The sequence below is a fragment of the Phocoena sinus genome, chromosome 4, assembly GCF_008692025.1.
Source record: "Phocoena sinus isolate mPhoSin1 chromosome 4, mPhoSin1.pri, whole genome shotgun sequence".
In the NCBI taxonomy this organism is placed as follows: Eukaryota; Metazoa; Chordata; class Mammalia; order Artiodactyla; family Phocoenidae; genus Phocoena; species Phocoena sinus.
The window spans coordinates 17,080,804-17,107,024 of record NC_045766.1 but is presented as its reverse complement, the minus strand read 5'-3'; the positions used below and the strand labels follow the sequence as shown (position 1 = coordinate 17,107,024).

General features: G+C 39.2%; 1 protein-coding gene across 2 annotated transcripts in view; it reads right to left on the bottom strand.

Moving 5' to 3' along the window:
- The window catches only part of PPP2R3A (protein phosphatase 2 regulatory subunit B''alpha), a 221,397-nt gene that overhangs the window by 119,936 nt on the left and 75,240 nt on the right, over positions 1 to 26,221 (bottom strand). For both annotated transcript variants that reach the window (XM_032630859.1, XM_032630857.1), the window contains 3 exons: positions 15,498 to 15,764; positions 6,853 to 6,956; positions 507 to 609 (listed from right to left, as the gene is read on the bottom strand). In XM_032630859.1, coding sequence (XP_032486750.1) covers positions 507 to 609; positions 6,853 to 6,956; positions 15,498 to 15,764 — 474 coding nt within the window. The remainder of the gene's footprint in view (positions 1 to 506; positions 610 to 6,852; positions 6,957 to 15,497; positions 15,765 to 26,221) is intronic.

Below are 26,221 nucleotides of genomic sequence, written 5' to 3'. Positions count from 1 at the left end.
TATGAAATTAAGAATATTAACAAGTAATGTATCAGGCTATGAAGAATGCTATAATAAAAACAGATCCAGTATTGGCATGCAATTGATTCTCATCAGAAGGCCTGGATATAAATATTCCCCAAGTGGGCTCTTTCTGTTGGCGATCTCTTTCTCTTTAACCTTAACAAAGGTCTACTCAACTAGGCCAATTGCCTGGTTTCAGAAGGTGCTTCTGTGACTACTGTGGGTGGGCAAGAGGAGAGGCTGAGTAAGGCCTCTCTCTTCTGCTTCAGTGGGAGTAGCCCTGTTTTATCTGTTTCATACTATTATCTGTTTATACTATTATCAGTGTTAATTTTCTCTAAACAAAAGGATTTTGCTGCTAAAACAAGCTTGGAAACAACTTGTCTAGAAATCTGACCTCTAAATTTGTATATCTCAGTTGACATATCTCACAGTTGAAAAAATTTTAAAAGACTCTGAAACTCTACAAATAAAACCCATTTTTAAAAGGAAATGAAAATTACCTGAAGTAAAGGAACAAAATCATCCTGTTCTAGATAGCTGCAGCTGGGCTTTGCAAGAAGACAGATAAACTTAGAGGCATCATCATGATGGTTACTCAGCAACCTAGAAAAGAAACAATTGCTTAGGAAGACTGGCTACTATGAACAATGACTACAACATCAATAGTTGGTAATTTCAGTCTGATCTGAAGGCCATTTAGATCAAGAATCAAGTGCTCTCTTTTCAGTGATTAAAAAAAGGAAATTTTTCCATGCTCTTGATTTTGTCAAAGGGCCATCTTAATAAAAGCTCAACAACAAGACGGTACATTATTTTTGTAGAATGCTTCTGAGACCACAGAGTCAACTGAACTAATGCATGTAAAAATACACTTGAAGGAGAATGTCTGTTCAGGTTAGCTCAGGGCATCTGGAACCAGAACTCCAGAGCTGCCCAATAGGAGGGAACACATCTGATGGACCACTACATACCACGTAAGACATGAACTTCTGCTTGTCCAGGTTGGCAGACACATTCAGGACTAACGTGGTAGGGGGCTTTTGAAATTAGACTTTGAAGCACCAGGCTTAAGAAGAAAATGAAGGCCCTATTAAATCTTCCAGTTCTAAGAATTCGTCACATCCAACTAATTGCTGGACATTTCCATCTGGATGCTATACTCTGACAGCAAAGTCAAAATAGCGAAAACCAAATTTAAAATCTTCCTCTCAAAAATCATGGATGTCTATTTTTGTTAATGGTGGTACCACTCCAAGTTATCTGGGCTTGAAAATTTGAAGTCATTTTAAACTTATTTCTCTTCCTTATTCTCCACATCCAATTAGTTTCCAACCTTTCTTGCTTTTCTTCCTTAATCATTTACTGAATGCTAATTGTGTGCCAGATACTGTCTGGCCTTGTGAATACTTGAAATACAAAGAAAATAAGACATAGTTTTTTGTTTGTTTGTCTGTTTGTTTATGCGGTACACGGGCCTCTCACTGTTGTGGCCTCTCCCATTGCGGAGCACAGGCTCCGGACGCGCAGGCTCAGCGGCCATGGCTCACGGGCCCAGCCGCTCCGGAGCATGTGGGACCTTCCCAGACTGGGGCACGAACCCGTGTCCCCTGCATCGGCAGGCGGACTTTCAACCACTGCACCACCGGGAAGCCCAAGACATAGTTTTGTGCCCTGTAAGGAACTTACAGTCTAGTGAAAGAGCTACACCAATAAGATGTATAATCCTGTATAATGTTATTACAGAAGTAATAAACTCAGGGTGTCATGGAAAGACACAGGAGGACCAGTGAAATTCCCTGAAGAGTTGTGAAGTAGGAAAGTGGACTACTGCAGATCAAGAGGGATGCATGTACAAAGACCTGGTGTGAGCCTGCACAGATTATTTGAGCAGCTGCAAGCACGGGGTGGTAAGGGAAGGGGACATGAGCATGTAGGATTGGACCCTGGAGGCCCTTTTATGTTAGGTCAAGAAGCCTGGACTTTCGCCTACTCACAGAAGAATTTTAACTTGGACTGAGACATGACCAGATGTGTTTTTCAAAAATATCAAGCAGAAATCTTTCCAAGGGCCTGAGCATGGATACTGGCAGTGGGAGATGAAGAGAAAGGGGCAAATATGGTTCAAGTGAAAGGAAATGGTAGTTGATAGGTGTGGAGGGGTAAAAGGGGGGAAGTCCATGATGACTCCCAGCTTTCTAACTTAGACCACTAGGTGCTTGGAATTTGGGATGGGAATACTAGAGTCCTAAGGAATATTTCCTCAAAACATTTTAGACAACCATTCCTTCCTTCCTATTTCTGTCTTATCATCAAGTCCAGGGTCTTATTCCTTCATGCTGAGACCTTTAGAAGGGAAGAGGGTCATAACAGGCTTCAGTGTCCATGCAACCTCACATCATGGACAATTCATCATTCTAAAACATTCTTTGATTATATAATTCCCTTTTCCAAAAATGTTCAACAGTTTTCTACCACTTATATGAGTAAGTCTAGATGTCTAAGTTGGGCATTTAAGGCCCTCTTTAATTAGGCTAGAGTCTGCCTATCTCACTACTATGATAAATGAAACGTCCACTCCGGGCAGCTGGCCTGAACCACTCTTCTCTGAGCATGCTGTGTGCATTCTTGCCTCGGTGCCATTTCTCATGTTGTTTTACTCTCCTAGAACACCACCTCTCCCAACTTTGCTATCTGAACGCTGGCTATTCTTTAAGGTCCAGCTAATAAACTACCTCTTTCAAAAAACCTTCTCTGACAACTAAATTCCTTACTGATCTTTGTACTATTTAATTTGTATGTATTACATACACCATTGTACCACGAACTTTCTTTTATTTCTCTGGCACCTAAAGGGCAGGCAAAGTTATAGCTCTTTTTTTCCCTTAACACTAGATATAGTGACTTTCACATTGAAGATTCTCAAAAAATGTTTGTGATCTAACAGATATACCCTTAACTGACTTCATTTGCGATTATTAAAGCCATAGAATGATCTTTATATTTATTTTCCTTAACATTTTTCAGCATGCTCAGGACCCCCAAAGTTAAATAAATATACATTTCAGAAAAAGATTACTGAAATAGGTGTTGATGGGAATCACCTCTTAGGATAAGAAAATGGGTGGGATGATCACAACAAAAGGCAGTGAGGTATAGCACCACTAAGTACGAACTGCACAGACACTGACAGATGAGAGACTCTCTAAGAGGGAAAAGTCAAATCAGGTATGGCCTTTTGCGATCAGAAGCATGAATCAGAGAGAAAAGGTGAATTCTGATTCTCAGCCAATGCTAGTGGCTGGTGAACTCTATAAGGCAGGAGAGAAAGAGATTAAAAAAAGGCGTGAAAGCTGGAGAAAGAAGGTAAACATAGCTATCCTAAACTATCATCCAGAGCTCTTAGGATGAAATATTGTTTTGTTAGTCGAAAAATCACACTTTGACATGAAAAGGTAAGAGGAAGTAAAGCATAAAAAAGCTGGGACAATATTACTGACTCTGTGTAAGAGGAGCTCTGTCACAAAGCTGGTAAACTGGGAACTCAAAAAGAAAAGCTGTGGAGCAATGCCTTTCCCCTAAAAATGTCTTGACTGCAAGAGAAACAGATGTCAAAATACAGATATGAAATGGGCAGCAGAGCAGGGAAGGGACGGGGAGCAGAGGCAGGGGAACAAGAGCCTGTTAAGGTGTTCATGCTCAAACCACTCAGAGGAGGGCTCAGAAGCCTCCACCCCATAAACACTGGGACAGGAGGCAAACTATTTCCTGTTTTGCTGTTAACTTTTGTATTTGACTTTCCCCCCAAGATTATATAGAGCCTATTACTGGAGCAAGTCAGCATGTGTATGTATATGCCAATATGTTTTAATTCTGTGTCATTATCTGCCAGTTATTTTTTTTTTAATTTTTTAAAATTTATTTTTTGGCTGCACGTGGGCTTTCTCTAGTTGTGGTAAGCGGGGGCTACTCTTTGTTGCGGTACGCAGGCTTCTCCTTGCGGTGGCTTTTCTTGTTGTGGAGTATGGGCTCTAGGCACGTGGGCCTCAGTAGTTGTGTCACGCGGGCCCTAGAGCGCACGGGCTTCAGTAGTTGCGGCGTGCGGGCTGTAGGGCACACGGGCTTTCAGTAGTTGTGGTGCGTTGGCTCAGTAGTTGTGGCTCGTGGGCTCTAGAGCGCAGGCTCAGTAGTTGTGGCGCACAGGCTTAGTTGCTCCGCGGCATGTGGGATTTTCTTGGGCCAGGGATCGAACCCGTGTCCCCTGCACTGGCAGGCGGATTCTTAACCACTGAGCCACCAGGGAAGTCCTGCCAGTTATTTTTTTGTACTTGAAAGTTTTATATACTATACTTGGACCCAAGTCACTTTATGCAAAGGGTACAATTTGTAAAAAATTATAAAAATAAACACATGTCTTCTTTAAGGTCAGTGTGGTAATTCAAACCATCCTGCTTAGTTGCTTTGTCTCCCAAAATAGCCATACTTGAGTCTCCTTTAAAGCACGCATTTTAGGTGCTGAGAAAGGAGCTCCCACTAGAGGGCGCTCCAGTCGTTATAGTATCTGGCCAGAAAATAAAGCTTTGATACAGACATCAGTTATCTGTTCACAGAATTTAAAAAAAATTTTTTTTAATGAAAAAAGACAGGGACAGTTGCTCATGCTGTATAACTTCATAAGCAGTGTCCTACAGTAACTGAAAATGAAGACTTGTGCTTCAAGTCTTTTTGCCTTTTGCCTTTGCAGAAATAATCTCTTTTCCTTAGAGATAGAGTGAAAATGATTCATCTCAATAAAGGAATATAGCTGTTGCGGGTGCTGCTGCTCTGTCCACCAACAGAAATGTCCACCCTATCCCGGTGACACGAAGTCTAAGACAAAAAACTGGCTGTTACTTTCCTTAATATTATGCAGTTAACTGCCGATAAACAAGTTGATTACTAGTTTTTCTTTGATAGTCAGCCTCAGGCTCACAAACATAGGGTCCTAGCATATTCAAAGTAACTTAGAATGTAAGTAGTTATAGTTCTTCTCTCTGGCTCTAATTTTTTATAGAATGAACTACTCCCCCCACCCCTTTTTAATCTCCCAGCTTCTTCAACACGTTCTCTGAAATAATAACTCACTTTTTGCTCCTTTCCCAGATTGTTAGATGGCTTTTGCCAACAATGCTGAACTCAATGGCTGAAGATACCCAGGACAAGAGCTGTGTAACATCCCTATTCTTTCTAACCCTTGTTCACACTCCACCTGAGGCATTTTTCAGGGCCTGGCACCTACCAGGGGGAGAGAAGCTAGCTGAATGAAAGCTAGAACATCTACACATTTCAAGATCTTCAATTCTGCTACTGTTATACACTGACTTCTAATAACAACAATAATAATTAATAATAGACAAGCAGACCACCCAGCTGAAGTCCTGGCTTTACTGGTAGGGAAAGGAGAGGGAATCCAAGCTGACCCCCCCTATTGTTCAGGCCCTTGGCTCTATTTTCTTCCCTCAGGTTCTAGGGTGCCAGAGACAGCCAGAATGGCAAATGCCAATTCTTTTACTGGTTTACTCCTAATTAGTGCTGTTTTGCTAATTCTAGACTCCAAGGAGTTCTTCTTTTACGACTACACACACAAAAATTTTTTTTAAGATTTTTATCTAGCTGTTTCCTATTTGCTATAGGAGAGGTGGAATGGTGACCACGGCCCTGACTTTGGAGGGTCATCCTGCTGGTGTATGAGGAGTGGTTCTAGTCCTAGGGCCATTCTAGTCCTTGGTATTTGAACAACTTAGAACTATTCCCTGTAACAAAATGACTAAAACTCACCTGGAAAACATGAAGCATTTATAACTTTTAGCTTTGATGTCGTTCTTTAAAAGAAGTCCATTAACTGGTAGTCTTATATCCCCTGATCACTTTAGTTCTATTGTAATGCAAGAAGAACTTGGTGAACTCAACTTGCTGCTAGATTTTTCAAAATAAGAATACAGTTATTCATCACCTATTATGTTCTCAAGCATTATACTACTAAGGGCTTTGAGGTGGCATGGAAGAACCAGAAGAATCTGTAAGCTGAATTTTGCTGCTATTATATGTTGATTTTAAATGATGATGATGATAATAGTGACATCAGGTGAACAGCATTTCCCAATAGTTCATCAGGAAGGGTATCTAGCCCAGAAAAGATGAGAAGAGCATATTTAAAGAAGGCTGATCAGTTAGAAGAGGTAGAAGGGGCATACTATAACAGTCTCTTAAATTGATAAATATATCAAGAAATAACTTCTAAAGAAGAAAGAAGGGAGAAAAAAACAAAAGAGAGAAGAAAGTTGGATTTGAGTTCAAGAAAACTTGTCAGGATGTTAAAATCCAGGAGTATCTTGATAGATGTACTATTCCTTTGTTCCTTAACTGGAGCTTTCAAAAAGTAGTAACTAAAATCTACTAGAATTCAGCTATTTTTAAGAAATCAACTACATACAATTCTAAATTTGATCACATGAGAATGGAAGCATGTGACATGTGTGGTCTGCTCCCCTTAAAGGAGCATTTATGTCACTGCTGCAAGAGTCAAATCCTAAGACTCAAATTGTTAACAAGTGAAACTAAGAAACTACCAAATAGTCATTAAAGAAGTATTTCTGAAGGTCTGTTTTACTGATTAGAGACGTAAGATAAAGGCTTAGGGAAAGAATTTGTGTGTGGGCATAATAAGCTGTGAGTCATTGAATTTTACTTGTTGAAACAAAGGATAAGGGGAAAATTAATAAATGAGTAAAATAAGTGACTTTTATAAAGCATGTCATGAGGGCCAGACAATTCCTTGCCCAGCCCCAGAGTAACTGCACTCATACTTACTTTCTCCACATGGCAATGAATGACTGGGCTGACACAAATCCTGTCCTCTCTCCCCCTGCAGCCCTGAACATGGGGGTTTTCCAATAAAGAGGACAGCCACAGACCTGCAAATAAAGCACAAATACAGTGTAAGCCAAGGGGCAGTGAAGAGATGACATGACCAAAGAAAGGGCCTTTGTGGCTTTTACCCTTCATGCCACAGTGGACAGAAGGGCCCTTGGAGGAGCAAAACTGGGGCAGAGGCAGATACATCAGCTGGAGTAGATTCAGCAAGACAGAGGGGAAACAAAATAAGAAGATGACATGTTTAATGAAGAAAATGAAAATCCATTTGCCTTTTCTTCAAGTGCATTTATAGTGATGTTTCTTTCCCCTAACCTGAAAAAGCAACCAGTCTCCCTCCCTTCCTACCACTCTTACATCATATATTTTCTACCTTTAGGAAAAAAAAGAAGTGACTGAACGTCATGGTTGTATATGCCTTTCCCCCTTTGGCAGGAAAACACAGCCACCTTTATTGCTCACTCACTTGGTGTCAATACACTCTATCACCTCTCTCCCTCTCTCTCCTTTGCTTATTGTGTTATTAAGCCCCAGGTGCAAAAAGAACCAGAAAAGCCTGGACTGTTCAAGAAAACAGCTATAAATCTATTTAAATGGATACAATTCAGGTGAAAGCTGAAAGGCAAAAATTAAAATGCTATTATTTATTTAGAAGATACCACAAATGACTACATATTATAAAAGCCTTAGAAAGAATTAAATACAATACCCTAAAAGATAATGATTTTTTTCTCCTCAATAAAAAAGCTCTTTCTTTCAATTAAGAAAAATTATTCTTATACTCTTATAAGAGACAGTCTGTACCAAATTAACCTGCTTTTTTTCTAGAGGGAAAATTCTTCCAAGTAATAATAATATCTAAATATTAGCAGAGAAATAGTCTCTATAAATGATCCCAATTTTATATATACACATAAAATGTATTCCCAAATCTGAAGCTCTTCAGAGAGTCACATCTTGTCATTGGATAAAGATATTCTTATTATTCATATTAGATATAGGATCTGTTGAGCCTTATTCTACAAAGGGAAGCTTCCCCTCTGACAGATGACTGGATGTGAACCCACAATAGGTTGAAGTGAAGCTGCTCCTGATGTGAGGCCTCAGTGCATGGGGGATCCCCACAGAAGCCTGCATAGTACCTCATCTGAGATCAGTTATGCTGAGAGAATGCCCAGGGCTGCTGGGTTCATGTCAGAGATGACGATATGGATGGTGAGATTCAGGACAAGGAAGGTAAGTACAGGGCAGAAATGAGATTGCTTCTGCCAGGGCCACTAAAGCGGTGCTGCAAGCAGGATGGAATTTAAGATTTCTTAAGTCCAGAGGTCAAATACCTCCACTGAGGTCAAGAATGAGGGAAAGGTGTTGCTTAGCAAACAAATGGATTTTGTTTATTGTATAAATTATGACTGCCAAGGTACAAAGCTTACAATTAACATACTTTGGGTGGTAACTGTCAAATCCACTTTCCCCAATCCCAATCCTTCCTTTCATGCAGAATGGTGGTTTGCCAAGAAAATGCTCTTAAATATGACAGGCTGTTGGTAACTGCTGGAAAATTTGAAAGAATAGCCTGTATTATGGAGGTGGGGGGTGCAGAGCCACAAAAAGGGAGAAAATACAAGGAGAGACTGGAACTGGCTTGCCAAGGTGCTTGAAGCTCCCACCACTAGAGCTACTACGGATTTTTCAGAATTGGAAGGGATCAGGAATCTTCTAGTTCATCCTTGGGAAGTGGTCACCAGCTCAGCGAAACACTTCCAGGGACTGTGCACTTACTATCTCCAGTGGGGCTACTTCCACTATTAAAAACTTTCATTTCCTTAGATTACAGTCTTTTATTCAGAAGACTCCAGTTAAAATGTGTACACATCAGCTCATAAAGAGTAGTAAATCACTGGGATTAACATTTACAAATTTTTTATGACCCAAAGGCAGAATCCTAAGAGATAAAGTACAGAATAGATATGTTTTGAAGTAGATGGGAAAGGGCTGACTTGTTTTTCATGTAGTGGGTCACCCTGAGCAGCTAAAGGTTGGGCAACATGAGGGTATCGGGCCCTTGGAGAAAGTGCCAAAAGAAAAAACTGGAAGGGCAGCGGATGGCAAGACAATACACTTTGACCATTTTTTAAAAATGTATGGCTGGCCTGCATCTGCTTAAAAACAAAGGATTAAGATAAAGAGAGTGAGCGAATAGCCAAAGCAATCTTGAGAAAGAAAAATGGAGCTGGAGGAATCAGCCTCCCTGACTTCAGACTATACTACAAGGCTACAGTAATCAAGACAGTATGGTACTGGCACAAAAACAGGAACATAGATCAATGGAACAGGATAGAAAGCCCAGAGATAAACCCACACACATATGGTCACCTTATTTTTGATAAAGGAGGCAAGAATCTATAATGGAGAAAAGACAGCCGCTTCAATAAGTGGTCCTGGGAAAACTGGACAGCTACATGTAAAAGAATGAAATTAGAACACTCCCTAACACCATACACAAAACATAAACTCAAAATGGATTAAAGACCTAAATGTAAGGCCAGACACTATAAAACTCTTAGAGGAAAACAGGCAGAACACTCTATGACATAAATCACAGCAAGATCCTTTTTGACCCACCTCCTACAGAAATGGAAATAAAAACAAAAATAAACAAATAGGACGTAATGAAACTTAAAAGCTTTTGCACAGCAAAGGAAACCATAAACAAGACAAAAAGACAACCCTCAGAATGGGAGAAAATATTTGCAAATGAAGCAACTGACAAAGGATTAATCTCCAAAATTTACAAGCAACTCATGCAGCTCAAATCAAAAAACAAACAACCCAATCCAAAAATGGGCAGAAGACCTAAACAGACATTTCTCCAAAGATATACAGATTGCCAAAAAACACATGAAAGGATGCTCAACATCACTAAACATTAGAGAAATGCAAATCAAAAGTACAATGAGGTATCACCTCACACTAGTCAGAATGGCCATCATCAAAAATATCTACAAACAGTAAATGCTGGATAGGGTGTGGAGAAAAGGGAACACTCATACACTGTTGGTGGGAATGTATATTGATACAGCCACTATGGAGAACAGTATGGAGGTTCCTTAAAAAACTAAAAACAGGACTACCATATGACCCAGCAATCCCACTACTGGGCATATACCCTGAGAAAACCAAAATTCAAAAAGAGTCATGTACCAAAATGTTCACTGCAGCTCTATTTACAATAACCAGGACATGGAAGCAACCTAAGTGTCCATCAACAGATGAATAGATAAAGAAGATGTGGCACATATATACAGTGGAATATTACTCAGCCATAAAAAGAAATGAAATTGAGTTATTTGTAGTGAGATGGATGGACCTAGAGTCTGTCATACAGAGTGAAGTAAGTCAGAAAGAGAAAAACAAATACTGTATGTTAACACATATATATGGAGTCTAAAAAAAAAGTGGTTCTGAAGAAACTAGGGACAGGACAGGAATAAAGATGCAGACATAGAGAATGGACTTGAGGATATGGGGAGGGGGAAGGGTAAGCTGGGACAAAGTGAGAGAGTGGCATTGACATACCAAATGTAAAATAGATAGCTAGTGGGAAGCAGCGTATAGCACAGGGAGATCAGCTCGGTGCTTTGTGACCACCTAGAGGGGTGGGACAGGGAGGGTGGGAGGGAGATGCAAGAGGGAGGGGATATGGGGATATATGTATACATATAGCTGATTCACTTTGTTATACAGCAGAAGCTAACACACCATTGTAAAGCAATTATACTCCAATAAAGATGTTAAAAAAATTTTTTTTAATTAAGTGGGTTTCTTGCAGACAAAAAAAAAAAGATAAAGGGAGTCAGAGATCAATAAGAACCTAAAAAAAAAAGTAAATGATATCAACCTGAGTGCAACAGAATAGAAACTTATAACAAAGGAGAGAACAAGCTCATGTCAAGGCTTTTTTTTTTTTTTTTTTTTTTTTTTTTTTTGCGGTACGCAGGCCTCTCACTGTCGTGGCCTCTCCCACTGCGGAGCACAGGCTCCGGACGCGCAGGCTCAGCGGCCATGGCTCACGGGCCCAGCCGCTCCGCGGCATGTGGGATCTTCCCAAACCGGGGCACGAACCCGTGTCCCCTGCATCGGCAGGCGGACTCTCAACCACTGCGCCACCAGGGAAGCCCTCAAGGCTTTTTACAAAGGAAAAGACTGGATGACAAGTGAGGAAGTATAAGATGTGCTAAAAATGGGTTTAGGAAACTAAGATTTAGAGGAGGAGGAAAGAGTCAGCGTTGCTGGAGCAAAGAAAGCTTGACTGACACCTATAATTAGATCTAAAAATGGCCCAACAACATAAAGAACTGAAAGCAAGGTTGTCTAATGATACACAGGAAGAGATGATCACCCAATATTTGTAATGTTCTTTAACATTTTTAAAATGTCTCACGCCCGTTATTTCATTTGGCCCTGACATGATCCCATACAGAAGAGGGTGGGTATTTTTATCCAGTTCTGCAGATGAAGAAAAAAGGTACAGAGAGGCTAGCTTCCAGGCCACAGGCACGATGGGTCAAGATGGTACTGTATCAGCCAATTAGAGGAGCTGGAGGGCTTTGTTCGGTTCAGAAGACTTTCATTCTTTTCTCTCAACTTTCTCTTAGAGGCTAAAACTCAGTGGTGACAAATACTTCCCTTGCTGTTCCTCAGTTTCTGTTCCTATGCTTTTTTTTTTTTTTTTTTTTTGTGGTACGCGGGCCTCTCACTGTTGTGGCCTCTCCCGTTGCGGAGCACAGGCTCCGGATGCGCAGGCTCAGTGGCCACGGCTCACGGGCCCAGCCGCTCTGCAGCATGTGGGATCTTCCCGTACCGGGGCATGAATCCGTGTCCCCTGCAACGGCAGGCGGACTCTCAACCACTGTGCCACCAGGGAAGCCCATCCTATGCTGCTTTTGCTCCTTTTAGATTCATTCTCTAGTCATTTCTTCTCCATTACTACTTAAAGCTGTGGAAAAAAGTACAAACTACACACTGAGAATTTAATCAGAAATGGACATTAATCTCTCCACGCTGTTTGAGGTTGAAGATGAATGAGCTAAACTTCACCAACAGATGCAGATTTCATAAACAGAGTTTTCTTTGCACTTAAAAAACAGACCCCAGTCTCTACAGCTACACTTAAGCATCATGGAGAGTAGACTGTAAACTCAAGGTGGCCTTCCAAGTAGCTTTATAAGAGAGAGATTTTTCTCTTTTCTTTTGATGTGGACCTTTTTTTTTTTTGCGGTATGCGGGCCTCTCACTGCTGTGGCCTCTCCCGTTGCGGAGCACAGGCTCCGGATGCGCAGGCTCAGCGGCCATGGCTTACAGGCCCAGCTGCTCCGCGGCATGTGGGATCTTCCCGCACCAGGGCACGAAGCCGTGTCCCCTGCATCGGCAGGCAGACTCAACCACTGCGCCACCAGGGAAGCCCTGATGTGGACCATTTTTAAAGACTTTATTGAATTTGTTACCGTATTGCTTCTGTTTTATGTTTTGGTTTTTTGGCCGTGAGGCATCTGTGATCTTAGCTCCCTGACCAGGGATCAAACCCACACCCCCTGCATTGGAAGGCAAAATCTCAACCACTGGACCACCAGGGAAGGTCCTCCAAGTAGCTTTGTAAACTATAAGAATCCATAAAAACGTTCATTTATTGCTCTGACCACATCCTCCTTTGTTGTCCCCCAGGGGTTGTCTTCTCCTTTCCTATAGCCAACCTGTCGTGAGAACACAAGCACACGAGGGTCAGTGATACAGGCACTGCCAAAGGATGAGGACGGTCTGTAGAGCAAAGAACGGTGGAAAGTAAGACTGATTTAGTGAGTGCTAAAAGACTGGCTGTAGCCAAGGAAAAGCTGGATTACATGAGCCTAGCTAACTGGAAGACATGATTAAATGAATTTTTAAAAAAATAAATGATTTTAAGAATAGAGAGACAAAATCCAATAAAACAAGCTGATACAGTACTTCCAAGGTCATTATACACACATCCTCATCTTTATATGCAATGTTAGTTTTAACTTTTTAAAAGTCTGAGCAGTTCACCTTGCTATCTGCGCTGACAATTAAGGTCTAAGCAGTGAACACAAATGCTTGGCACCCCTAATGGAAGTTAGGGCTATAATCAAGTACAATTCAGACAAGTTAATCAGACACGTATGTGTATACGGGCTATTGTGCCACATGATAATTTGGTATAAACAGTAAATTGTCACGTAAATGCCTGTTACTATGGCTACTAAACAAAATAGTTTTCTATCTTTTTAAACTTCTCTATGTTGTCAGCTTCAACACTGGCAGTGTTTCCTGATGCCACCTACAGATTGATCCTCACTGCCTGTAAATAGGAAAGTCCTCTCTCTGACTCCCCAGCATGTAAACCCCTTCTCTGACTTGACTACGCTCTCTCCTACACTTCTCGTGACCATGTGGAGTCCTCAGGCTCTCTGCTCTCCTCTCACTGTGCATTCACTGTGGAGTGCTGGCGGCCACTGAGCCACAGGCAGGGCAGGGCTACCACCAGCCAGGTGGGAGAGCCAGAGCAGGAGGGTGGAGGCAGCACAGCAGGAAGGCTCCTCAGTTAGGCGCTGGGAATACTTAGAGGAAGGTCGACCCAGAGACCTTCAAGACAGAGCAGGCTGCAGGTCTCTGGCAGTGAGGCACTAGTCACTGATTGGCTCTCCAGATGTGGGGAGCCCAGCAGACCACCGGGGAACTACCATGTCCTGCAATCTGCAGTCTCTCCTGTTTGCCTGCCCGAAGTGGTCCATGAAACCTCATGTCTCTCTCACACAAATTGTTACCATGTTAGACATACCCTGTTTGGCATTTATGCGATTAACATGTTATCTCCAAATTAGACTTCATTCATCCTTGCTAAATTCTATCTTTTGGATTTAGATTCATCATTCTAGCCCACTCAGATAATTTACCACTTGATTCATAAAATAGTCATCTCTCAAAGCTTGGGGTAAGAAAATGCCAATGTCCTGAAAGAACTTATAACTTATTTGGGTGGATATAACTTGGAAGTCAGTTGATGGTATGTTAGCATACGTCCAGGGGAGATAGGGTAGAAACAGCACGATGCAGGAGTCAGAGGACATGTCTCCTGACATGGACAAACTCTGTGACTTCACGTACATACTTGTAGGACTTCGGTTTCCTCATATGTACAATAAAGGAGAAGCAGGTGAGCTCTTACTTTTGGAATGAAAGAGGTTGTTTTTCACTAGAAACATTCTAAGGGGTCAAAAAGCAAGTTCTAAGATTGGGGGGGGTGATGAAAAAAGGAATAAAAAAAGGATTCTTTTTCACTTCCCTTAAAATCACTCTACTTACAAATTATTTAACAGCAGTAACAAATGTTCTGAGGTTAGAGGTAGGAGAGAAGATGGGACATGACAGGGCGGGGGTTCAGGGACATCTCTCAGGACACAATGGAAGCTAGGTCTTAGAGGATGGGTGATGTGGGAGTGGCAGAGTGGAAGCCCACTTTGGAGGGGAGAACTATGAGAGCCCAAATGCAGAGGCAAGCCTGTGGGAGGGCAGGTGGGTCAGGCCCATGCAGGGAACAGTAGTTTGGGTTTTATCCTCAAAAGCGGTAGTCTTCAAACTTTCAAATATTATTCCTGAAAGCAGAGGAAGCATTCCCAGTGGAAGGGTGCATGGGGTCTTGGGAACTCCCACTTGGTGTCTAGTTGTCCACGTGCAGCCCTTAGCCTACTAAAGCCCCTCTGTCTCTTGAAGCACAGCTTGAGACCACTGCTAAATCCTGAGGTATGATCTGACTCTTCAGTATACATGCATCATAAAAACAGAACCCAAACGAAACAAAGCACTCCTACAGATGGTAGGAATCCCTGAATATTGCTGAGCTGGGGAATGACATGATCAAATATAAACTGATGATTATGCTCAGTAGTAACTGTTCTAGGAGGAGGCTGGAGGTGTAGAATCCATTACTAAAGATATTACAGTAGTCTTAGCGTTAGGGACTAAGACCTTAAATTAGAAGCAGTTGGATATATTGAAAAGTATCACAGACTTGCTTCCTAGTGGCAAATCCATTTATTTCTGAGAAGAATTACAGTGTTGAGCTGGCCTAATTGTTCCTTGTCTGGCTTCAGGGCTAGGAGTTATGATCAATGAATGAGAACAAAAAAGAGAGATTTGTATTCAACACAAGGGAAATTTTTCTAACAAGGAAGGCTATTTAATGATGGAACAGGCTGCTTGACAAGGTAGTGAGTTTCCTGTCACTGAAGGCATTCAAGCAGATAATGGATTTATGTGTTGGTGATGCCATGGATGGAATTCCTGTATTAAATGGGAGGATGGACTAGGAAACCTCTAAGGCTTTTTTCAAACTTAAGAGCTCCATAAAGTAGAACCATAGCTAATACATCAGTATCAAATACATTTTTCCAATATGGAAAAAAAAGATCTATGTATGCTTACAAACAGAGAGCAAGGAGGCAGTAAAGAGAGGGAGATTGGGATTGCTAGAGAAAGGGAGATTATACGTCATTTAGTAGTTATATTACCTTTGCAATTTTTCCCATTTCATAAATGTCTGCTTTCTGATCTTCAATATCCATGAAAGCAGTTTCAATTCTGCTTAGAGTCTGTTCATGATTACTGCAGGCATCGGGGAGTCCTTCAGGGAAGTAGAACCGTGGAATGTTTATGGATAATGTTGCATTCACAACATTATTCACATGAGGAACAGGGGAGAGAGGTCGGGCACTACTTGCAAAGGTGGCTGGAGGTGGAAGTGGTGTTCCAGGTTTCTTTTCTGGTTTATTTTGAATCTGGAAAGAAAATATGATTATGAGACACAAATATTCTAAACAGTATATATTACTGGAAAGTCCTCACCAGTAACAGGAAGCTGGGTATAGACACAAGAAACCACAATTAGAAGCAGTACAGATGAAGAGCTCACTCAACCATGGACAGGGGTAAGCATGCTCTGAGGGAATGCTTACCTACACTGAATCAATCAGTACATTACTCATCTGTCAATACTAGAGTCTACATAGATTTGTGCTTAAAAAATCCTACAGTACATTTTCCCACCAGTGATGAGCAAGACATTTAAGAGCAAGGTCAGTTGACATATTAAGGACCTTAAGGTGAATTCTCAGTCTGTTGGACCTGGATTAGTTAATTCTTCTTGAAGACTGTTCTTGGTGTTTCTATGCATTTCTACCTGTCCTTCAGTAAGCAAACAGAATGAGTTCTTTTTAAATATATAGATCTAAAATGTATTGTGGGGGCTGTCCTTCTACCTTCTTCCCTAGTTTGACTTTATCTAGGTAAAATCACTGCTAGTCCCTGATGCAAAGAAAGTCTTTGTTAAGAAAATTAAAGCATTTAGTTTTAGAATGTCTTCTACCAGGCTGACTGACTTGCCACCAGAGGCATGCTATTTTTTGAGATACACAATTCTCTCATTTTTAGTATACTCTAATAGACAAGGATCATGGTCATTAATTTCACCACAGCCAAACTCTCTTTACAGTTTATTAATTCTTTAATAGTTTATATCATTCCTTTTTCCAAAAAGGATTTGATGTGGTGTACCATAAACAGACATAGAAAGGACAGTATTTAAAGGTTGGGGGGCAACAGGGAGACTAAGAGTAACCATGATTTAGGGAAAGGGGAGGGGAGGTACACTAATATTCAGGTAGAAGTTTATTTTAGCAATGAAGACTAAATTTAGTTCTGAGATTCATAATAGAAAAAGCAAAAAAGATTCCATGAAGATTTTCAGAGTTTAATTTCTATTCTTAATTTTGACCAAATTATCTGTCAAGGCTCATGAGCATGGCATTATTAAATGCTACGTAAAGTATGAAAGATGGACATGACTGTTGACTAGCTAAATTTATTTTAAATTCACTGTGAACACAAAATATTACTCGAGTGTTCTTCCTTAAATTATATCCTAACGCCATTCCTAAAGTCTGAACAATGATTTATCAGTATGAAGTAGATCTGAACATCATATTCCCTTTTGACATATGGACTTATAACATGATTTTTAAATTCAGGGTAAAAATTTTAGCTACCTTTGAAAAGCATAAGTATTATAGGAAGACAGGCTTCATTCATATAAATATGTGATAAATATGATTTAATCTCCTACTTTTATTAAACACGGCCCATTTCTCATGTTAATATCTGACATTAATACAGAGTGGAATCTGCTCATATATTAATACTGTTGGGGATACGAAGGCCAGTTGGTCACACCAAGCCTTTGCTGCAGTATCAGGATATCACTCATATAAAGCAATAGTCAAGGAAGACATTGCCGAGGGAAGTGATGCCAATGAAATATGAAAAACTTAACAAAAATCAGTGATGGCTTACTAGCTCTGTGACCTCAGGAAAGTTACTTAACCTTTTAGAATTTCAGTAATAAAACAGATTAATTTCCTTTAATCCTTACAGATTAATTTCCTTTAATCCTCACAACAACCTTCTTCTTGGAAGGTTGTTGTGAGGATTAAAGGAAATTACAGGATGTAACATACGGAAGAGGCTCAAAACTGTGCTGGGCAGAGATATGTCTTATTTAAGAAAATGAGTCACAAGGCCAAAGGATGGGATTCTCAAAAGATTAAACACAGGGCTTCCCTGGTGGCGCAGTGGTTGAGAGTCCGCCTGCCGATGCAGGGGACACGGGTTCGTGCCCCGGTCCGGGAAGATCCCACATGCCGCGGAGCAGCTAGGCCCGTGAGCCATGGCCACTGAGCCTGCGCATCCAGAGCCTGTGCTCCGCAACAGGAGAGGCCACAACAGTGAGAGGCCCGTGTACCGCAAAAAAAAAAAAAAAAAGATTAAACATAACTTGGCATGGTCCTTCAGATTCAATACTAAATAAAATAATCACTTACACTTGTAAGGCAATTTAAAGTTTACAAACTACTTTTGATTTAACAAACTGATAATCTCTTCTAAGTAAACAATTGTCTCTGCCTTAGTGCTAAATCTGCAATTATTATTACATAGTCCTATGAGTCAATAACAGTAGAAACTGTTCTTAAATTTCTAAAATAAAGCATATAATTCTTCAGGGGCTTTACTTAGGTCACTTGTATTAGTGTCATTTCCTTTCTATTACTCTATGCTGAAAGAGATTTGTGAGACTACAAATATACAGTCACCAAAATTCTTTTTTGTTTCTCAAAAATGTTTCCCATGGTGTGACATCCAGGGTAGTTATGGATAACTTCAGGGCAATTATAACCATAGGATTGAGACCACTGGTGCCACTGGGAATGAAACTCAATATTCTAGTGAACACACAATACTGGAGAAGGTTTAGAGCAAGCCCTTCAGTGTTAACTCTACACTTTTGCTTTGACAGAAATAAGTGACATTCAGAAGAAACCCTGGCTATTTGTCAAAGTTTTAATTTGAATGGGAAAATATTCAATTATATAATAGTCTACTTTGCTTTCCTCAGTGTACTTTAACACAGAGCAGTTCACTAATAGGGAAGTATTTACTAATTCACTGTTTAAGTCCATATTTAATAAAACTGATGTTAATACTTAAAGGGAAGATAAAAAGAATGCATTTACTTTGAACTTTTCAGGTGTATTGATTTACTTTCCACTGGGTTCAATAGGAGACATATAATTTAAGTCTTAAAGTAGTTTAATAAAACTGACGCTTTACAACATTATAGAATAAAACAGTAATATAAAGTTCGTCAGATTTACCAAGTTTAGCATCTGCCCACTTTAAATAAAACTATTTCATTCAAATCTAGGAACAGCATTAAAACAGAATTAGCTGTGTAAAGTATCTCAATTCTCCATTACAGTCTTTCCCTATACAGTATCATTTAGATATTCATTCTGAACAGTACCCTTATGTTACTGTAGCATTTCCAATATTTGACCATTTTTGACCTATTTTTAAAAACGCAATTTCATATCATTCACTCAAATAATTTGAAATTACTTTAGGTCAGAATAACTACAAAACTATGGTTTCTTGCTGGATTCTGGATGTCCATCATTGATATGGCCCTTGATCTGTATTGTATTCAGTGCTAGGTAACTTGTTTGATGAGACACTGGCTCTACAGTTGTAAGCAAATAAGCACAATCTCTGCAAGCAGCCACTGCAGGCAGAAATGACTCAACCTCACAGCTGAGGGAAGACATTCTTTCACAACCCAGGAGTAACTGCCATCCTTTGCTCCCTACACACAGTATATCACACACACACAACTGCCTATATGTATAAAAATAGTTCTTTCAAAAAAAAAAAGACTATCAGGATCAATATTCTTTTTTAAAAAAGATTCATTACAGATATATGTATGTTAATACAAATTAAGTCTACTGAATCAAAGTACAAACAAGGATTTTAACATGGAAATTCTAACTTCTCAAAGATATTTCTATGAAAAATTCTAAAATATTTGTTAAGCTGTATTTAATTGTCTCTAAAACTGGATTCCCTCTCTACAAGAGAAAAATGTGAGTACTGTACTTCAGGTCCAGAAGGTCTATTTTTAAACCTGTTGGAATCTCTCTACAAATAGCTTTCTGGAAATAGCTGAATAGAGGACACAGATTAATTCCTTGATCTAATATCAAGTGAGCTGTAAAATTATTTGTAAGTTAGTTCACTGGGTGGCTTTATTAGTAATAAAAATATTTTAAAAGAAACACCCAAGTTTCAAACCTGTGTCTGCTGAAATGACTTCAGCCGCTTCTTAAACCGTGACGGGAGAACAAAATCACAGCCCCTTGCCAGGAAAGCTAACTCTCCCCTTAAGTCCGGGTCCCTTCGTAGAGATGTTTCCTTGATCATCATCTTTGAAAAGTGGATGTTTACTTATCAAACTGTCCAGCACACTTCTGAAGATAGTCAGACTCAATAAGTTGTCAATCTCGTCAGGTAGAAAGGTATTTTTTTTCTTCTTATCTCCCAAAGAAATTAAGTTCAAGCATTGTGCTCTCCCAGCCTCCAGGGACCACAATCCATGCTTGTACTGACATGCAGCTGCTTCCAAAATACAGCCTGTGGCTCCCAAGACCTGCTCATAATTTTCAGGTAAGAAACACGGGCTGCAATGGGCCTGTTGCTCCTCGTAGGTAGCTTTAAGTCAAACTGACCTGCCCATGTGGAGAATACAGAGCCTTCTGGGAAAGGAAGCACCCACTACTCTGAGCACCAAAGTTAGAAACATTACAGCTGGACCTAAAAATAGTGACTTCTCAGATAATGCTAACTTCTTAAACTCAGAGTACATGAGGTGTCAAGCCACATAAAACAGTTTCTCCTCAAGCTAGGAGAGAACATGTAGAGCATTTTTGATTTTGCTATTTAATATTTTATGAAAAAAAGAACATGCTGCACTTCAAATTTGAAACTATTATTTTAAGAATAATTTAAAAACATTCTTATTTGAAGGGAAGCAAATGTCTAAAACCTTCTAGATATAACCAGTCAAAATATGGAGAAAAACACTATCATCCTCAAACAGGAATATACAGAGATTTGTTAGTCTCAGATTTTAAAATCAAATCTTTTTTCTTTTTTTTTTTGGTCAGTTTGCAGAAGACTATCTAGTGATCAAGCATACTTTTTTGAAGTGATTATGACTCTGGATACATTTGAAAATTTACTGTCAAAGCACTGGTTAGTTAAGAAAGAGGAATGATGGAATGCCAAAAGAAAGCAGATTTAGATACACAGAAGTGAATGAAATTTGGTTATAATAAAGGTACAAAAGATGATCAAATAGCAATGACATAATACATCTTGAATTTGTGAGACTCGTTTTTCTTAAGCTTTCAAGAAATCTCAGATTTTAAAAAAATTCTATTATTTTATCATATATTGAATAGCTGCCTCATAGTTATTTACAAGCAAATCTTCAAGTATTATCTCATGTTTAATATTTAGAATTCAATATTTATTTTCAGTTATCCATATTATTCAATCCATACTGATTTTCTACTTCTAGAAAATATAAACCAAATATTACCAAATAAACCCCAAAACCAAAAACAGCTTACAATTCTCTTCCGCCGAACCTTTGTCTAATTTACTGGGAATTAAATTCTTTGGTTTTCCATTGTTTCCTACAACTTAAGTTTTTTTCTCGATTTTAAGACATTCTGGTAACACTTTATAACATGTATATTGGGCTTATATGCCTAAACCTGTAGTTTTCAAATTTCTTTTTAAGCTGTAGAATTCTCCACTCATACAAAATCTTACCTGAAAGCTCTCAATATATACTATGATTGAAAGAGGATTACATTGAAACCACTGGTCTAATGCTTCAACCTGGGCCTTTCCTTTGTCTCCCCAATTTTCTCTCATTCAGGTTAACTCTTTGAGCTAGGTGGCTTTCCCTACACTCTTGTCTATAACGCTCTAATTCCTCCTTCATTATTTACCTCCAAATTAAAACATTAAAAAAGTCTGTTATGAACGCAGCTGGGTTTTTAGACTTGTGATTTAATGCTTTTTCACTTTAGCCACACCTTAGTTGTATTTCTCCCCTTCCTACAACAACCCATGGATTCAGGGGTGTGACTTTTCATCCCCTTCCTGAGAATACTCCTTCTCCTCAAATTATACACACTTTAACCATCCTTCGAAATTCAATTCAAATTTTACCTATTTCATGAAGGATTATCTATTTAAGTCCCCTTATTGCAATTCTCTTAATAAAATATTGTAGAGTCTTTCTTGAATGACTTCCACTTAACTTATTCTCTGGACGAACCAATGCTCTCCATTTTACCTATAGGAGAACCACCAATGCCCAGGACCACTGGTTCATGGCTAATAGTTTAGTTTCTGTTATGCTCTCATGTTTCTTATCTCAGTAGTTGAGTTCTATGCTTACTAAGAGTTGGTTGTATTTGTCCCCATCTGTTTAAACTGGTTGTACTTTTTACAGTAATAATTCAATTCAATTACATAAACTAATGAAATATGAATGTGGAAAAAAGAGAGTTGATATTTCTAAAACTAAAACCCTAAGTTGAATATTTTATAAAGACTCAGTAAAGGCAAAAAACTACTAAAATTTTTCTGCTGTAAAATTAGTTATCGGTGAGATAAAGGAGAAAAATCATTAAAATCTAGAAGGTAACTACATTCAAATTGCTTCACTACTGACTTAAGTTTCTGGAAATCAGTTAACAAATATACTGAGTGTGATTTACTACAAAAAGATGTCATGAAACTTCAATTTCCAATTATGACACTCATTTCCAAAGAAAAGGCTTGGCTCTACATTAAAAGATCTGAATAATTAATGTTCCAAGTTAAAATAAAATGTTTAAGATACACATTTTACAGAATACATGGATAGAGTTTACAATTCCCTATTGAGTAACTATCCATCCCAATCATGTTCAGGTAAAAGGGCTTCTACTGCAATATTTTATAATCTGGCAATATTTTCCAATAGTGTCTAAACTTTTCAGGGTAAGGCCAATTGTAAAGTCATTCAATCACTCAACAAATATATTCCTGACACTTATTATGTGCAGTTACTTTGCTGGGTGCTGAGGATACGAAGAAGATAAGAAGTGATCCCTTTTTTTCTTCATCGCACCTAGCACAATGTTGGTTTAGAGCAAAGGACAGCAAATACTTTCATTTACTTCTTATAAATCTCTGGAGTTTCAAAGTCAGAACAGTGGTTAAGAGGCTGTCCTGCTACCCCTCTTAAGCAGGAAGAAGACATTTCTCCATGTCCTTTGATGGTGAAATAAGCTCTAAGTTTTTATTTATCCAATGGCTTTCCAAAAAATTCACAGGGAGAAAGGCCAGGTCCCCTAAAGGGGTTAGGAAAGAACTGGTCTGTGGCAGTGAGTTATTGATGGAGAAAGACTATTATGAAGTTTGTTTATTTGCTTTTTACATATTTACTTGTGTCTGTATGGAAGTATACCTGCTTGGTTCAAGAAAGAGTCTAAGAATGTGAGTTAGTTTCAAGAAGTATATGATAACTGAAACATAGCAGCAAAGAACATGGCTTTTAGAGTGACCTCTTCTTTACTGGAAAAAGATCAAACAAGGAATTTCACTATTGACATAAACACGGCCTATGATCTGCTCTCTTCTCTCTTTACTTCAGTCACAGAGAAAGTGGTACAATCCTTGGGGCTGGGGGCTGGAAGGGAAAAGCTGTTTCTAGGTGAGGTTTTCCAGGGAGGAACTAAACAGAATGAGGAAGAATAGAAAACTATAAACATATAGTTTATAAATTCAATTTGCAAAGATGGAAGGTTTGTCAGTTATAATGGAAAGAGTCGAATGTAAGGGTCTTCCCAATGTCCTTCTGGAATAAACCATGCGATACTCTCTCCTGCCCTCTGCAGCATACATGAAGTCCATCCTAACAAGACAGCTAGCCAATAGTAGGTGTTTCCTGCACAGCAACCTGCATCTCTTTTTGGCCTGCAGATCATTCATGCACATACACTGCCTGCAGACAGAGGATGTCCTGTCTGGACCATGGGCCCAACCTGGTCTTCAGGGCAACTGTGTTAAGACAGCTTGACTAGAGGATGGAAAAGACTGGTGCTCTCTTGCTGTGGGAATGACTGGGATATATCAGTTGTTACCTTAAGATCCAGCTGCCTTGACTGGGGTTCCTTTCTTGTGTTACCATTCCGTATATGTTCCCCCTGAGCAAACATGCTTGAGCAAGGAGGATAACCTTTCTCAAAGAGAACCAGCTCAGTGGTGGATTCCTGGGTTACAGGGTTTTACAGGTTCCCTGGCAGGGGTACATACAAGAGACTGGCCTCTCTGAAATGACTAAAAACTATAGAACTGTTTTAAGGATAGCCTCCAATATATCAAGCAAGAAAAGATACTCCCTTATCATGTCCTGAAATGACCTACAGAACTGAGGCGTGAGTCCAGAAAGAGCCTATACCCTAAAGGAAGGTGACAGTGGGAAGGAGATAAAAGGATAAAACTGTGTGTGACACCCAACATATTGTTTTTGTAGGATTCAGTCTTTGAAGTTTAGTTTGGAACTCAGAATGGATTTTCTAGAGCTTTCCAAATCCTCTCATAACTCCCTGCCCTTCCCCCTCTGAAAATGAAGACAGTGGTGATATACAATATTAATTCACTCTCTTCAGAAAGCATCAGCTCTGTGGGATGTTTTAAGGAAAAAATGGGTTGATTACACAGGATAGAGAAAATTTTGAACATTTGCTGAAGACATGAATCACTTATTTTGACTTGTATAAAACTGCTAAACAGTTAATGTTGTATCGATATATGCAATATGTTGTCCTAAAATAAGTCTAGCCTTTATTTTATAAACTAACATGTAAAGTCATACCAGCCTCAGGTGACAATGACTTTGGAGACTGAGATAATAGCACTGATCAAGACCACAGAGTTAAGAAGACCTGTTGGGATAAACAAGGCAGCAAAACTGTGAACATTTGAGTGAGTGATAGAAACACATAGCATAGCAAGCCTGGGAAATCAGCTCAGCTGTGAGGACCTGTGTTGAGGTGAGAAGAATCAGGTCCAGAAAGACATGAGAGTCACTCTGAAGTGACATCAAAAGATTTTGCTCATAAGATGCTACAGGGAAAAAAAAGTTACATATGAAAGAGGAAGTTACGCTACATCAAGAGGGTACTTCTGATTTTAAAAAGGAAGCTGGCTGTTTTGAAAAAAAAAGCTAAATCAGAAGCCTTTTTCTGTCTACACAAAAATTTGTACATGAATGTTCAGAGCAGTGTTATTCACAGTAGCCAAAAAGTGGAAACAACTGAAATGTCCATCAGTTGATTAATGGATAAACAAAATGTGGTATATTCATACAATGGGATATTATTTAACCATAAAAAGGAATGAAGTACTGATACATGCTACATGATAAATCTTTAAAGCATTATGCTAAGTGAAAGAAGCCAGACACAAAAGACCACATATGGTATGATTCTGTTTACATGAAATGTCCAGAACAGGCAAATCTAAGGAGACAGAAGAAAGATTAGTGATTGCCAGGGGTTGGAGGGAGGGGGGAATGGGGAGTGACTGCTAATGAATACAGATTTTTTTGTGGGATGATGAAAACGTCCTGGAGTTGGTGCTGATGGTTACAAAATCTTGTTGAATATACTAAAATCTATTGAATTATGCACTTTTTGTGTGTGTGATTGTATTTTATTGATGTAGAAACATAAAGTGATACAATGAACACTATAGGGCATATAGTTTAACTGAGGTACAGTTGATGTACAATATTATATAAGTAACGGGTATCAAATATAGTGATTCTGAATTAGGCACTTTGAAAAGGGTGAATTTTGTACTATTACATCTCAACTTAAAAAAGCCTTTCTCATCTTGGCTCTAACTGGCAGAGCAGTTAAAAAAGCTAATAATAACTTGGAATCATAGACTTTATTTAAAATATCATTGTAAATAAGCTTTAATAGAGGAAATTGATTATAAGCTAATTATTCTTAATGCTAAATTTTTATATCCTCCTTTATGCTCCAACTTGGTGTTTTCTCATTGTCTTATTAATAGCTTGCTTTGTGTCACGAATGTTATTTTACTTTTAGTAATGCAACACTGGAGTGGGGGAAGGAGGCTGGTGGTTGATGTTGGTGGTGATCCATGGTTTCTTTGCTCCTCTAGCCTTAACCTCATTGGTTGTAGCAAAACAGGAGGACATCTAATTAAGCATTTTTGTGTCTTGCTTCAACTCCTCCAAATGACAGGAACACATTCCATAGGAAAAAGAACCCATAAATCTAATATTTTTAACTCTCAGTGTTCCTAATACTTAGGGGTAGATGCTCTTCTACGATCTGGGGCAGGCAGAGATAATTAAGAACCTAAAATTATTACATATTATAATTCTTGGATAACTGGAATTTCTGGTTCATAGAGTTCTGTACTTCTTAAGTCTGCCTTTCTTCTTCCTTCAGTAATTACTTCAAGTAGAGACTGTTCATTATAGAGCATAAGAATTCAATTTTGGCCTATAAACATGTTAGACAACTCAAGTTCGAAGGAATATAGGGTTTCCAATCCACCGACACTGCCATGTTGAATATCAGTGAATGCATGGTGACACTACTATAAAATCAGTTGCCCCAATGTCTTTGTTGGCGGTTTACATGTGTGTGATGTCTCAGGATTTTGGGTGAGGGATGAATTAAGAGATGTCAAAAAAGAAGGCTGATATATGACAAACCCACAGCCAACATCGCTGTCAATG